Source organism: Solea senegalensis, linkage group LG2 (assembly GCF_019176455.1).
Source record: "Solea senegalensis isolate Sse05_10M linkage group LG2, IFAPA_SoseM_1, whole genome shotgun sequence".
NCBI lineage: Eukaryota > Metazoa > Chordata > Actinopteri > Pleuronectiformes > Soleidae > Solea > Solea senegalensis.
In genome coordinates, this window is record NC_058022.1 from 19,066,915 (window position 1) to 19,083,441 (window position 16,527).

A 16,527-nucleotide genomic window follows, 5' to 3' on the forward strand; every position below is an offset into this window, starting at 1 on the left:
CAGAAATCACACAAACTGAAATGCCTGTCTAGCAGAAATGGTGGCTACAGTGTGCGAGAGGAGACGTATGATCGGATGAGGAAACCACAACATTCATGCAACATGCAGGGGGAAATTGGACACTCTAAAATTGACTGTAGGTGTGAATGTGACACTGAATGCCTATATGTTGGCCCTGCGATGGATTGGCCAACTGACCAGGGTGCATCCCGCCTTTCACCCTATGTCAGCTGGGATTGGCTCCAGCTCCGCCTGCGACCCTCATGTGGAGGATAATGCAGTAGGACAATGAATGAGTCAGTAACAGATGAAAGCAGCAACAAAATGCAGACAGCCAACACTATTTATGTCATCAAGTAGCACCCTCTTATCCCTATGTGATGACACAGACCTTTGTTCCACCAACTGCTTATCTCGGAGAACTATCTCCCATTTTCTTTTACCAAAACTTTGAAAATGAAATGAAAATGTTCAATACATTTGAATAGAAACCCAGCTTGGTTATGTTTGAACATAAAAACCGAAATGCCTGCCAGGTTCAGTTAGTGTTCTCTCTGGCTCAGTTAAGTTTTGTGAGAACAGTGGTCATGTTACAGTATACTGGAGAGGCCTTTGTTGCCACTGCTTAGCATACGTTACATCGTCTTGCTTTATTACACCCACTTTAACTTTGATAGACAGACTTTGGAATGGACATTCTTTCTGATCTGGCTTGAACAGGGTCTATTTTCTGGCTGAGCAGCTCACTTCCCATTTGTGAGTCTTGGCAGCCTGACTGGGAGTTTCGCTCTAGTCTCTAGGGTTTTCTGAGGTGTTGATCGCAAGTTGACTCTCTCTCTCTCTCTCACACACACACACACACACAAATATACAGAGATGTAAATACATGCACGTACCGACAAACTTAATACAAATGTTCAGTATTCATAATTCAAATGGCTGTTATTTCCCAGGAGTTCCTTCTGTCACAAGTTTAGTCATTTGAATCCACTTAGATGGAGAGCAGATCTTTCAGTGTCCTCTGAAATAACACAGTGGACAATGAACTGAGGTCATGTATCAGTTGACAGTTGGCTGTATAATTTATGTTAAGTTGAAAATCTCTGGTGTCAGACATAGTTCATGCATGGACCAAAGCTCATACATTGACTGCACTACATCCTAAAGGTAATGGACCGTTAATAATGTCATCCAACGTGTCCTCTACTCTTCCGTCGGCTGCTCAGAAAGATTTATCTCTGCAGCTCTGGTACATAACTGAAGGAAGGAGAAATAAGTGAAATAACAAAAAAGAAAACTAAGAAGGTTGGCAGATTAACCACTTGAAACAATCTTTCATTAAAGGAAAGGAACTTACTTCTATTTCTCGTTTGTACCCAAATGTTGAAATGCACTTATTGTAAGTCGCTTTGGATAAAAGTGTCTGCTAAATGACGTGTAATGTAATGTAATGTAATGTAATGTAATGAATGAGAAATCCTATTTGACCATGTGAAATTATCAGCTCAAATGGACCAGATGTAAACAGTACTTTTGCTAAATGGTAAGATTCAAACAGAACTTTGAGTTACTGTATTGGACCAACTGAATTTGGAGGGTTTGATGGTCTTATTGTGATTGTTTACAATGTGGAAGTAGTTTTCACAATAAGTCACTCAGCATGTCCACGAGCCCAGTGTATACATATCTTTGTAGGCAATGGCTATATGCAAGTTTTTATCAATGTAAATGTAAAAAGTTGTATACGGTGCACGACTTTGCACAATCAACAAATCAATCTCTAATCTCTCTTATTTCTGTAATATTGCTCAAACGACACATACTAGATATTTTCCCACAAATTGTTTCCATAAAATGTGTCAAATAAAATATGTTCAACTGTTCTAATCACACCCCTGTTTCCACAAGACTGGTTTCTGTTTTTGTATTTTACCCCGTTAGGGGAAACTGGGGCAGTTTAGATGGTTTATACCTTCAGGTGAATTAATGGACTTGTTTTAAGGACAACTACGTGTCTCTGGTTCTGACAGGTGCTTTGACAGAAAACTAGTGTGTCATACCTGAATGACGCACAGTTGGCTGTCGACTGTAACAGGTTGTGTGCGTACATGCCTTCTAATGTGCACATTTTTGCGTGTGAATTTCTGCCCATGTGTCTCCATGCGCACACTTCAGTGTGTGCATGTTTGTGGTCTACATGTCTTCTGTGCTCGTGTGCCTTTGCAAGGCGCGCGCTGCTCCCCGCCGAGTCGGGCGCTCCACCATGCCATCTGGAGAGGAAATCGAGTGTGAAGTACAGTATAGTTTGGGACCAAGCTCCGTGGCAGTGGCTCAGCAGTTAGTTCATTAGTTCCAAACTTCCAGGGATTAGGAGAGAATCTCTGTGGCAGGGAGGCAGGGGGGAGTCAGGGAGGATAGAGGAACCCATGTGGGGAAAAGAGGGCGAGCCAGAGAGAGAGAAACACCAGGAGGAATACTGGACCATAGGGCACTGAGAGACAGAGAGAGAACATGAGAGGGAGAGATAAACAATCTTAACCCTAAGGACCCAAGAGAGGGAGGACGAGTGAGAGAGAGGGACAATGAAAGAACAAGACGGCAACGAAGAGAGGAGAAGAGAGGACAGGTGTAGCCGTCAGTTCCGCTCTGGGGTTTCAACCTGCCCTCCCTCTTCCTCCGCCCCACTGATCATACAGATATGATGATATGTGTAAGAGTGTTAGAGCAGTCAGCCTTGTCTTCCCTCCCCTCTCTCCTCCCCTCCTCTCCTCTCCCCTCTGGGTCCATGGTGACAGTTAGCAAGCTCTGGGTGGCTCCTACCCTTTACTCCCTTTCTTATCTCCCTGCCTCTTAAGCAGCCAGCATTACTGCCAACTACACAGACATTTTTGGAGTCAAAGCGCCAGGCAATTAAAGCGGGCACTCCCGGATTTCAGATTTCAACAGGAGGGGGTGAACTGACCTTCGTTGTGTACCTTTTTGTCATGAAAACCCTTCCCTGTTTTAAGGTGAAGGTGAAAGATAATAAAAAAAGAATACATTAATGAACATATAACGGGATGGCTTAGTGAAGTAACCCTACTTTAGGCCAACCTCATTGTTTCCCTCACCATGACAGTGGTTAGGATGGCATTTAAGCACATTCTCTTTTCTGTCTGCATAGAAAGCACCATGCTTTGAGAGTCCTTTGATGAGATTGGTCATCTCTCGGCAAGCACTGTCAGCTGTGCAGTTGTCACTAGCAAAAACACTGTTTGACCATGTGGGCAAGCACCATGCTGCTTACCGTTTACAAAATGCACGGTGGTTTCATCTATATGGTAATAGGTATAGTATTATAGTATATTATAGTATAGTATAGTATGGTTCAGCTGTAGCGTATGTAAATAATGTGGTGTAAGACCTGCTTTTTTGTGTCTTCAGAATGAGTAAAAACAAGGAAGCATGTAGATATGTCATCAGAAGGATGTCCATTGAAGCAGCTGGGTGAAAGATTATATCACAGAACAGAAGCAGAAAAGGGACAAATAAAATTATTAATTAATAAGATTAACAGGTCAAGACACTATTTTTAAGTTGTTAGGAGGCTGCTTTTATAACAGCAGGGTAAAGTAAATTAAGATGCTGGAGGAAAGTGTAAAGAGATCAGGGAAGAAGGGCCTTGGTAAACAAGGTGACCAAGGACCCAATGGTTACAATATGGCTGAGTTTGTGGGAAGGGATATACTTTCAAGAACTGAAGTCCTCCACAAATCTGTGGAGGTATTAAATCTGTATTTTTTTGCAATAGAGTGGCCAGGTATAAGCCACTCTTCCTTGAATTTCTGCATAAACGACTCTCAGGCAGTGAGAAAAAAAAATTCTTCTTGATGAAACCAAGATTGAACTGTTTGGCCTCATGTCTGGAGGAAGCCAGACACCACTCAATACCATTCCAACTCTGAAGCATGAAGGTGGCAGCATCATGCTGTGGTGGTGTTTTTCAGCACAGACAGGGAAACTGGGGAGGGTTGAGGTAAAGATGAACCAAGTGCAGAGATATCCCTCATGAAACCAGTGACTGGGTCAGAGGTTTACCTCCCAGCAGGACAATGACCCAAAACTAACAGTCAAATCAATGCAGAACTCGGTTATGGGCAACTCTTTGAATGTCTTTGTGGCCCAGCCAATTGAACCCAATCTGACATCTCTGCAGAGCCCTGAAAATGGCTGTCCACTGACATACCCAATCCAACCCAAAAGAGTTGAGAGAATTTTCAGAGAAAAATGGTAGAATGTCTCTAATCATTTCCCAAAGTGCTTCAAACTCTGTACTGAGTGCCAGGGCTGAGGACATATGTCAATGTGAATTAAATACATTTCCAGTTTTTAAATGTGTCATTTTACAGATATGTTTTAGCACCAGGATGCAATAAACGAGTGGAAACGAGTGGAAACAAGTAAAACGGGTGCAGGGTTCTGATTCCATTCTGGATACACTGTATGCACAAAATTGGACAAAAGAGAAATTAATAGTACAACAATTATGTTGCCAAATTGTTTTCAAAACACTGCAATTAGTATCCAAAACAATTGTCTTAATGGAATTCCTGGCAACCGTCACTCTCAAACGTACACACATACACGCGCACACACACGCACACACAGATTATTATGTTTACCGTTTATTCAACACTGGAAAACTATCATTTTGAAGGAGGGTTTAACTACACAATAGCCCCATGGATATCTAATTGCCACAGTGGAGGAATAAGTTGGGGGTGTGGGAAACAAAGGAAGGGTGCCAGGAGGAAAGGTGGATTTTGATTTGACCAAGCAAACACGAAATAGATCAATGGGCCTTTGCACATCATGCCCCTCTGTGGTGTCAATGAATGGATGAAACCAGAAAGGAACAAAGCACTGTGATTATACAACAGCAACTTATGCAGTGCTATTTCCAGGAATGTATTGTTTTGTATTTTGTATGACTAGAGGTCGAAGAAGGAGTGGAAAGTCAGCTGAGGAATAGTCCTCTGCACATTAAGAGAGCCCAAATTCATTTGTGGTTAATGCTAATTTCTTTGTTGTTAAAAACACATACAGCTTCTGATAATATCCTCCAGAGTAAATTAAACATCAGCTAATTCCTAACAAAAAGGCCCTTGAAAATGATAGAACATTTTTTTATTAGATATTTAACATCTATACATCTAGTATTCTTAGTTTTAGCTTATGTGAACTGAGTGGGTTGGTGAACAAAAGTGGATGGAAAAAGGTCACTTTTGTTGAAACTAAGATAGAGATATGAACCTGTCACATGCTGACAGCTCAAGAGTGCAGAGTCTGAATTCTCAAGCCTGAATGCCTGTTTCAGAGCTGCATTCCTCTGAAATGTAATAAAGACAGAAGCTCTGACATCCACCGACTCCATCGCAGGGTCACAGTTTTAGCCTGTCAGTCACACAGAGCATCATCTTATTGTCTTTGTCTACTACAGGAACAGCCTCCAGCCATTTCAATCATCTTTATTATCATGACTTAAAAACCTTTGTTAGTTAACTTTTTACCCAGGCCCCTTCTTTATCCTACTCACCAATCACAATTTCATGGGCAGTTCAGGAGGGCCAATGGGGAGGTCGTGTGGGCGGGAGGAGAATGCTTTTAACCTGCTGCATCTGGTGCTTTCCCGCTGCTCACCCAGTGGGACATGGTCACCTTGTTTTAAAGGACTCCGATGGGGGGAACCAATGCCTTTATGTCATCATAATGGGGTGAAATGTGCTTCTTTTAAACATCTCACTTAGGTAGCTTTTCTTTCAGTGATTAGAACCTAACACCTGTCTGACGGAGGGAGATGGAATTATAATCATTCCGGATCACACAGCTGTCCGTGTGTTTGTGTGCCCCTTGCTGACCTGTTCAAATGAGGGCGCATTTAGCCGATACATGTGCATCTGTGTATTTAGGTACCTTTTTGCTCAGGGCTACGCCATCTTCGCAGTCCAAGATGGCACAGTCAACATCCAACGAGGCCAGTTTCCTCAATTTTCGCTCATCATTGCCAGGGCAGTAGAGAACCGCCCGGCGGGGTATGTAGCGCAGTGAGGGGCCTGCAGAGTGATGGTGATGACGGCATGCTTCAGGATACAACTGCCAGGCTGTGGGCTGGAGCCAGCTGCTCTCCCTTTCAACAGAAATATATACATGTGAAAAAGTGACACACAGATCATACATGTTAGTGTATGCCATGCAAATAGGTACAACACAGGTAGCAGCGTCATGAATGCAAAAGTACATATTTCCGGTGCATACATTAGTCATGAGTGCAATCAGTATCAATAGTAAGGGAAGTGAATAATTAAAGACTGTTGCTGCATCAGTATAGGAGGCCGCGCCCTCCAGACTAAAGAGTGAAAATGTGGAAACATTTCATTTTGAGAGTTCTGTTTGCCCTTCAGCGGTTCATTGAAGTGGATGAGAGCTGTTGACCTGTGCTTTGAGAACAAACTTACCCAAACACTGAGCCACTCATATGCTAATGTAGCCACACTGCTGAATATCTAGGCAGGGCTGAAAGTGAATGGGCAGGGGTGACGGCAGTGGCTGAGTCATGAAATTAAGTTTGTCAGTGTCGCTAGTCTTTTAAAAAGCCTCATTTTGCTACCACAACGCAGTGGGTAGCAGTTTAATATACACATTTACCAAATGGATAAATATGCATAACAGCAAGAAAAAAAAAGGAATTTAAAGATGCAACAGAGATTTAGTGCAGTGTAACATTTGTTGAACATGAGTTAAATATAACTAAGTGGTGATTCTCAGAGCTTTGCTAATTTTAGTGTAAAAGTAATTACTTAAAGCTTAAAATTGCACAGTAAATTGAAAACTGCAGTGACCAATTTAATTAAATAACAGTTACATTTATTAAAGATTTTGTTTCTCTTAGACAATCAGTTTAACTTATATAGTATAGCACAATAGCTGTTGGATTAGCACAATGAAATATGAAATTAAATATCACTAACGCCTGACATACAGTACTCATTAGTATGAAGCCAAAACAATGTTGGAGTGTGTACTCTTTATGGACCAAAGAAACCAGAAAACAGTCCCATTTAAAAAGCTGTAAAAAAAAAGATACCGTTCATGAATTTTTATTCACCAAAAATACACTAAAAGCAATTAGTCAATTAGCAAAATAGTTGACAAATAATTTAGTAAAAGTAATCATTTTGAACACATCAGAGAAAAGAATTGGGGTATGCCCTCTATTAAATGAGGAGGTTAATAATTCTCTTTTCTTGTCTTTTGCTCTCCAAAGGGAGCTAAAGTCACATCAATAGCCTCTTAATCCTGTCAACTACGCTTCCATGTGCCCTCCAGTCTCAATAGTCGCCTAATACAGTATAACCTGGGATGTTGCGGTTGTAGATGGCCATTAAATCCAATTCAGGTTCCTTCCAGCATTTTAGTGCTTCCAGGTACCCAGAGTCTTTCTTCAGGATGGGACATTTTTTTTATATAAAGCTTGCAGAGAAATATGGCAAAGGCTGGAGAGACAGACATGGAACGCAATAGGTAAAGCTGCAGTAATTTTACAGCAGGGTCTGAATTGATGGGCAAGAAATTAAAAAAGGAAGGCATATTAGAAAGGGAAATGGTAAATAGGTGGAACGCTGAGTGGTAGGGGGCAAGAGGTGACCGTTAAGATCTAAACGAAATCAGTCCATTCAGTGCATGCTGCTCATGAGGGGGGGTGTTGAAAGGTCAAATTAAGTGCCCACTTTAAAATGGAAATACAGTATAATACAGCTGAAATACAAAAGGCAGTAATTTCAATAATTCTGTAATTAAAAATATGTACCATTATAAAGGGGAACAACTGAAACAGGAAGAGGGGGAGGTTTTCATTCTGCCATCTACATCTACAATTACAGTAAATTAAGGGTTATAAAAGAGAGGTTTCAATATATTTGTGTCATGCACATGTCGATTATAATGTAACCGATTTTATAAGATTAACCTGGTGTTTAAATGACAGGCCTGGTGTGGCAATATCAAAAATATCTTTCCCATAAAGATCCAAAGGAGTTCCTGGTCCAGTAGCTGTAAACATCATAATCCAACAGGGATCTAGGGATTGTCTATAAATACATTACTTACACATACTATATGTAGCCAGGAAATTTTTATTTACACCATTCCACATCTGGTTTCCCATTATTAAATCACCATTGTGTTCTGTATAATTAACAGTCCCCACAGTAACATACACTCCAGCGCTACCAACTCCTTTGGTTCCCCTTTTCTCTCTTCTCCTACATGAAAGGTTACGATAACATAGGGATGTGTGGTTATGTTGGCAGCTGTAAAGTGGTGGGACCTAGCCACAGTGACAACATTTACTGGTCTGAGATCAGAGGGAAGTGTGTGTTAGTGGGTTTATATGGTGCTGGATGGGAATGGTTCTCATTACAGAGAGGCAGCAGCAGACTGAGGCCTACAGTGGCACTGAAAAGGGGGAGGATGAGGAAAGCAAGGAATGTGGTGAACATTATGTTAAATTTTACATGAGTTTCCCAGTATTATTATATTAGTATAAGTATAAGTATTTCAGACCCAATAATACAGTGCATCATATCTTAACATATTAAAACAGCCACAAATTTCTTTTTATGAAGTGTGTAGAATGTTTCCATGCTGGCTGAGCAGTATTTTACAAGCAAATATCAGTCCATCTCCCTCCAACACTAGAAAGTGTATTGGACTAAGTAGTTATTTGGCATATCAACTGTCAACTGATCTTCACTTTAACAGAGCAGCATCTGACGGTTTGAAAGTCACCTTCGGTGTCTGTAGCACTTAACTACAATAAATATGCCTTGAACCACACATCCTTGAACTTCGCATATCTTATCTTCACCACTCTCAGACGACTATTTGATTCATGTACATGCTTGCCATACTCGGCTCCAGTTTCATCTCCTTATCTCTGAAGTCCCATGTCATAGAATCCAGAGAGGGTCAAAATATTTCATGAGTTGACTTCACACTATGATTTTTAGCCCAATTTTCCAGTCACAAAAGCTCCCGTTCTCAATTGGCAGTCACTAGTCACTATGTGTGGAGACATGATTAGCAAGGCTTGCAAACATGTTTCAAACACATTGCCAGGTCCTGCTAGAAATCTAGTTGGTGCAACGATTCCAGGTAAACATAGACCAGGATGAGACTATGTGGCCACAGACACCCAAACAGAAAGACAACGGCGGTCCAGAGAAAAGGATGGCCTGTCGCTAGGTCGAACGTTCAGTGACTGCAATACTGAAATGTAAGCTGTGTTTTCAGTTCAGGTCAGTTTTGGTACAGTACGCAATTATTTTCATTTTGTCAAAAGTTGTAAAAGGTACAAATTTAGCATTGCATGTGAAGGTTCTCAGTCATTTGGTTCATTGCATCTTCAAAAGTGTACAGGCTTCTGCAGTTCTGACTAGGACTGCAACTAATGATTATTTTCATAATCAATTATTCTGTCAGGCTACTGGTTAGCATTCTTGCCTTTTGCAGCAAGAAAACACAGGTTCGCAACTCAGTCATAACGAGGGCCTTTCTGCATGGAATTTGCATGTTCTACCTGTGTGTGGGGGGGTTTTCTACACATTATCTGGTTTCCTCCCACAGTCCAAAAATGTTGTAGTGAATGGTTGTTTGTCTCTATGTGGTCCTGTGATGGACTGGCGGCCTGTCCAGAGTGTTCGCCCTATATCAGACAGGATTGGCACCAGCACCCCCACGACCCTCATGTAGAGGATAAAGCTGGGGTAGAAGATGGATGAATGTACAAACAGCTCAACTGCTCTGTATAGGAAATGCAACTTGACTTTATATTGCACTTCTCACATTTGGGGGTTTTGTGAGCATGTGAAATATGTGTCATTCAAAAGTTCATGTTTACGAAGGCAAACGTTTTTGTAGTGGATCTTATTTGATAAATTTGGAAATTTAATGTGATGTTTTCTGCCCTGAGAAATGCCTACACCACTAGAACTGTATTTTTGGTTTTATTAGCAGTGTCCCTGTGGATGGGCTCAGAAGACACAGCTATACTAAATGTGTGAGAGCAGGCTTCCTCTGGAGCAGCATACAATTATATTTTGATAAATACTGAATTTGAAATAAGACAACTGATTGTGGTCTGGCTGTAAATACTGTATTACAAATAGCCCGTAGTAATTGCTTCATTATCATGACATGACGATCACTACTTCCTGTAACTCTACTGGCCTCCACCTGGCAGCATAATAGCCTAATTCAGGTGATAATATTCATTGTACCACATGAATCATAACAGCTAACCAGAGAACCACTCGGAATCAGGCCTTGACAACAGCCTCCCTCTCAATATGTAGATTTCCACAATTATCTCCAGCATGGTGGTGTGAGCAGAAGCTGTGTGTAAAATGCACAAAATTAAAGATCTGTGTTTCTACCCCATGATAATCAGCCACCTCTTAATATGCATACTACATTCTGAGGTCTGTGGTGCTTAAGATTCCTGATTAAATTTGGTGAAAATAGAGATGAATAAAGAGTAGGTCAGAAATCGATATTGCTGAAGCATTGAGAGGCTCTCTGTCTGCAGAAAGCTGTCTGCGGGTGGGAAATAAAATGGTCAAAAAGTCATTAATATTTACCTAGCTTCATGTCCACCTGCCTGTCTGACACTTCTTTTTGTTTTTCACAATGAAAGAGATTCCCCACACACGGCCTTCCTCACAGCATGACGCTGTATGTGTATGTTTTCTTTTTTTCACACTGCCTGAGGTCTGAGGACACAATTGGATGGCAAAGAAATTCTGAAAAATTAAGCAGAGACACCCAAGACAGGGAAAGGAAAGAATCAAACACTTGTCTTCTACTTTTTCTCTTTTCTGCCCCCTGCTTTCATTGCTTGCCCTCCAGCAAACTGAGGCTTAGGATGTGCAATCCATTCCCCTCTAGATTAGATCAGGAGTGGGGGTGCAGAGTTTACTGGAGGCTACAGACAATAGCATACTGGACTTAACTTTTTTCTTGATGACGAGTGTACTTACTGTACTCTGTTAACAATAAAACAACCGCATTCCTGGTGTAGGCTGTTTTATATCAGCTATAGTTCAGAGCAGTTGAAACAGAAACACCACTTCATGTGTTCCTTTGTCAAAAATAAAAATGTCATGCTGATATCACGATGCATGATCCTTTCACCGAAATTGGCATTTCATATTTGGTGCAAAGTTTGGGGTGAATATGTTTGTTTTACGTCGTCATATTATATTACCATGTGGCCCTGCATTCCTTTTCTCACTTTAAAAAGCTAATTCCAGTGACCGTGTCTCTTTCACCATCAACAAAACCCCTTACTCATCCTCAATTTGTAATCTGTCTTTCCCGCTTTCTGGTCTCATTAGCATGGGTTTTATGCCTTAATCTACACAATGAGGATGGAGTGTTGGCGGTTATCTTCAGTAGCTAATGTCTGTGCACCTGTAATCCTCCTCAAAGTCCCCGGCTTCACAAATCGGCACACAATGCCTTTATGCAAGGCCTCTGCCATAATGCCCATTGATAACTTATTTTGTTTCCTTTTTGTTCCATTCCTTATCCCTTCACATGGAACTAGTTAAACCCCACTCTTCCTTAAAAGAAATAGAAATATCTTCATCCTGATGTCAGATGGGGGAACAAATGTATGAGTATATATAATCACAATCGGTTTGATTTTCTGCAAATTGTTTCACTCTATTAAAGTCAACTCAGAAAAATCTGCCCATTATGTCGCTCACATTGTACATAATAAAGTCTGAATTAAATGGAAATGAATCAATTATTAATAGAATCGAAAATCAAATTCCAAACAATGAATTTATCTTTAAAAGTTAATTGAGAGGGGAACTCAAAAAGGTCAAACAAGTCATTCGAGGAGGGCATAAGGGGGTTAGCTTTTAACTTAGCATTTTTATTGACTCCGGCAAAACAAAATGAGCGGGCTCTGTAGGATTGTGCACTCTGCATTGGCCATTCAGGGCTTCAGAGCCCCATTGTAGTACTTTGAAGAGAATGAAAGGAAACCCCACTGGTGGAAATGCAGTGGAACAGCCCCACAACAGGCCACAACTGTTCCCTTATGCATGAAAGGCAGGGACATAAAAGACAAGATGGACTTCTGAGGTAGGGCCAAAAACAAAAGCAACAAAAGTGCTGATCACGAGGGGATGACACAACTCGTCTCGGCAGAAGGAGCAGGGAGAAAAGGGGCAGGGGACAATGGCACTCCCGGCCAAATGACATGTTGAAGAATTGAAAAATCCACACAAGAAGTGTCTTCTCAATTCACTAAACCCACAAGAGCTGGGTGACTGTCGGCTGGACCCTGGTCAGCTTCAGGGGGGTGGACAATAATTGCCCACATCTTCCATCTCTCCAACCCTCTTTCCTAAATCTTTCCCTGTTTTGGCAAAAAACTTGGCAAGGGCAAAGACGCACTGGGGTGATGGCTTTAGTCTGCACACACCAAACCCAAGACCAAACCAAACCTAATCAAAGTGTGGTGTGATCCGCTCCCGCAGCTTCCATTTTGATCTTTTGGCTGTCTTTGTGTGTCTGAACTGTTTCTGTTTTTACCCGAAACACAATTATACTACAGCGTAACCCCCGTGGAAACAGTCAGATGGAGAAAAAAAACTTTCCTTCCATTCAAAAATTGTCATTGTATTTAGTGACACTGTAACTGCTGGAGATCTTTTAGGATTTTTATTTTTTTTTCTCAAATGTCATTCTAAACAACATTTTGTTAATGACAACAATTCCTGAAGATATTCCCCCAGTTGGGTATTTAAACTGGGAACAATTGTGTTTTTGATATCTCATTGCAGGAATGAATAAGATGCAAAGCTATGTCTTTGTTTGCACGTGCCATATCTTTGACTGATGATTTGTCTGAATGCATATTATTAAGAAGCCAAGACATTATGGTAATTTAATAGATGACCATTATTTTGTGCACAAAAATTGACATTTTTTCCACACAAATACAGCAATGAATATGGAAATTAAAAAATATATACTTTTAAAGTAAGGTCTTTCTTGGACTTGTAAAGTCATACATGCTCCACAGGTAGAAGGCCCTCCTCCTCAATAGCCCGAGGCCTCTCCCACAATTTTTCACACATACCCACGGGCCCTTTAACTGGCCATCACACTGTCTGATTAATGGATCGATGTGGTAATTGATTAGTGAAGAGGAGGTGGGAATGAGAACATAGGTCAAACGTCAATAATGTCCCTCTGACAAAAGGTGGAAGACGTAAAATGTACCAGTGATAGCCTGCAGCCAGACCTCGACCCATCAAAGCTATGGCAGGACTAACATAAAGGCCCCAGCCCATTCTCTGGACAACCCTGCCCTCCCTCCCCAATGCGCCTTTTCTCTTGGTAATGCTGTCTGTTAAAGTGACAGGAACCATTCTGGGAGCTGCTTGTCAGCTCACCTTCATAAAACAAGTCGTAAAGCAGCAAATAACAGGCTTATATGGCTTCATTATAATGGCTATGCAGGATCACAACGCTGGGCTGGGGGGTGAGGGGGGTTGTGCTGGTATAGTGGAGAGGCGGAGAGAGTGTTGGCAGGACAGCCTGGTTCTCGTGACGGTTTGTTGTCCAAGCGGCTGTCACCATGTCCATGTTTGCTCAGGATAGAGGACCACTTGACCCCCGCCAACTCTGCATTCCCCCAAAAAATCCAAGCAGGACAAACAAAGTGTAGTATGACTCAGTTTTTGAGATGCTGTCACAGTTCAGCCAAATGAGACCTCTTAAACTTTGGTAGCCTGCTGTGAACTTTAAAATTCAGTATTTAATGCTCTGCTATACTTACCAAAAATGATAACCCTTAAAAGATCATAATTTGAGGCCTCTAACATATAAAAACCGTAATCAAGAACAAACCATCATGGTGTATCCAGTAAAAAAGAAAAAAGAAAAAAAAAAAAAGAAAAACAACCAGGAGAACAGGGCCAGATGGAGCATGCATCTGCGACAGTAAACCTTTGGCCGGGGCAGGGCCGGACGTGAGAAAGATTCTCATTTATTTCATGCAAATATCTCTGGGCTGTTTCACAACCTGACAGTGGGGGTTGCAAGGTGGTCATAATCTCAAGTTGTGTCTCCAAAACATTTCCCCTGTTTTTCAGAGTCAGCCACGGCAGCCTGGCAGAGAAGTCAGCCACAGCAGAAGCACCAGTAGCCACGAGGTGTACCTGTGTGCTTACCAGTGTTAGGGCATAATAAGGAGAGACCTTGTTCTTCAAAACACAGCTCTTTATTTCGCAAACGACATATTTCAAACAGAAGTTCAGATTTTTCTGAGGGCAAAATGTGTTGATGAACAAAAGGAGAATTGTCTTTCTCACACATTATCATGTACATATAATTAATATGTAGCCATTAAGGTTCAAAGCACCAATAAAGCACTAAAAATAGGCTGCTTATATTAGCAAGTCAAATATGCAGCATAATGCTTGCAGAACATCTGGTATAGGCAAGCTTACACTATGTGCACCAAAGTAACTGTCCCTTTATGTGCTTATCCGTCATGTGCCTAGTCCCAGTTGTGTTGAGATCAGTCACTTATCTCTTTAGCAAGGCTGTGAGGCAGCCGTACAAGCAGCATCACTGTGATCATTGTATAGTTAATTGTCACCTCCATCAACATTAGCACTCTCAAACACGCTTACCAGAGGGGAAGGGGGAGGCAACTGACTGCGTGCTCTATTCTGAGGCTGACACTTGTTCTCTGAGGGGCGGTTTTTGGTGTCAGGATTACAGTGCATGGGAGAAAGGGGGCGGAGGAGAGGTGGGGAGCTTTCTCCACAACTCATGTCTCTCAGCCGGGTCTCTGTATGTAATGGGAGCAAAGGGAGGAAGAGACAACAAGACAGGGAGCAAGGCAGGATCGATGGGCGCTCATTTCAAAAAACAAAATCAGTCTCTTAACAAGTGATGATGCAGAGAGACTGGCATTTTCTAGGACTGTCCTCCACTGACAGTCTGTCGTGGGACTTCAACGGGCTTCCAGTTAATCAATAATATAATCGTCTACCATAGTAATATATCCAAAATTAAATGTCAGTGTATGGTTTATGCTTTGTGTGATTTTAAACTTCTATTTGTGCAGAAAATGACAACAAACTGGTTAAACTTTTACTCTGGAAGAAATAATCTTAATAATGTGGCATTTATCATAATAAAAATATGTAACAAATTTTATGGTTTCTATTATGACAACCTTTTTGGCTTTTTTGCTGAAACTGACCATGTAGTTATTATATATAAACTTACACAGATCATATATCTTAAACAGGCAAATGAATGTCCAGTCAAAAAAGCACTAAAGGAAGGGTTCAATGTAAAGACGGTGACACACACACACACTTAATATCCATTAAACACATTTGGCAAAAGGCCAGAAGGATTTCAATGCATTGCCAGATTTGCCACTAAACCATATGGACAAACACATAAGAATCTAATCTAATAAACACTGTCTCACACAAACACACACACAGATATAACTGGACTGTAAAACAGCATTGCCATCTTGAGCCCCCTGGATCACTGGGGCCATCTGACACTGTGCAGCCTGAATGCATTAATACTGGCAAGGTGGCTGCGCTTTCTGTCTCAGCTAGCACAGTTACATAACACCCAGTGATATGACTGCATTAACAGCATTAGTTCCACAGTTGAGAACACTTAGGAATGATACCACCTCACATTTACTTAATGCTTAATGTTGCTGCATGATGTTGAACCGGTATCAGAAGCAAAATAACACATGGGTGAGCACCTAAAAAAAGGAAAATAGCAGCATTTACTCATTATCAACAGCACAATTGTACATGTCTATATATCCATTCTACTAGGATTTGGGGTTAAGGTGTAAAGGGTCATCTCATGGGGTAAAAATAATGCAGAGGGGGTAAAGAATAATAAAGGGAACTGGAGGGCTTCAACAGTTTAAAACACTGGAAATAGAGCACACAAAAAAAGAAAAGGCAAGACCTAATTGAGAAGTGTTTTATTGTCATTGTAACAAAAAGAACTATCAGTGTGTTTACATGTATTTTAAAAGTCCAATGTTAGTCAGACTAAGACAATAATTTGGTTTTCTTAATGTCATGTAAACAAGTTACACTCAATCAAGCCAGTCTTAATTGGAGTAACATACCTGGATAATGCTATTCATAGTCCGATTATTCCTGCATGTATATGGAGTAGGACTTAGCATTCTGCACATTCAACAAAAGTTCCTCCCCGGTCTTTGACCCGGAAGCAGAAGGAGATGACGTATAAACTACAGTACTGTTGCCGAAAAGACACAGCACGATCCATCCAGTTGTGGTTTGTTTTTCTGTGACGTTAAAGTCAACAGGAAACTGACGCTATATGCACTAGAGTAAGGAGAGATACAGCGCCACCTACAGAGACGGAGTCAGGCGTAGGCAG

At 41.2% G+C, this 16,527-nt stretch overlaps 1 protein-coding gene across 1 annotated transcript in view; it reads right to left on the bottom strand.

The window, feature by feature from the left end:
- clybl (citrate lyase beta like) overlaps positions 1-16,527 on the bottom strand; it is a 54,174-nt gene that overhangs the window by 18,586 nt on the left and 19,061 nt on the right. The window contains exon 2 of the mRNA XM_044019466.1: positions 5,953-6,166. Coding sequence (XP_043875401.1) covers positions 5,953-6,166 — 214 coding nt within the window. The remainder of the gene's footprint in view (positions 1-5,952; positions 6,167-16,527) is intronic.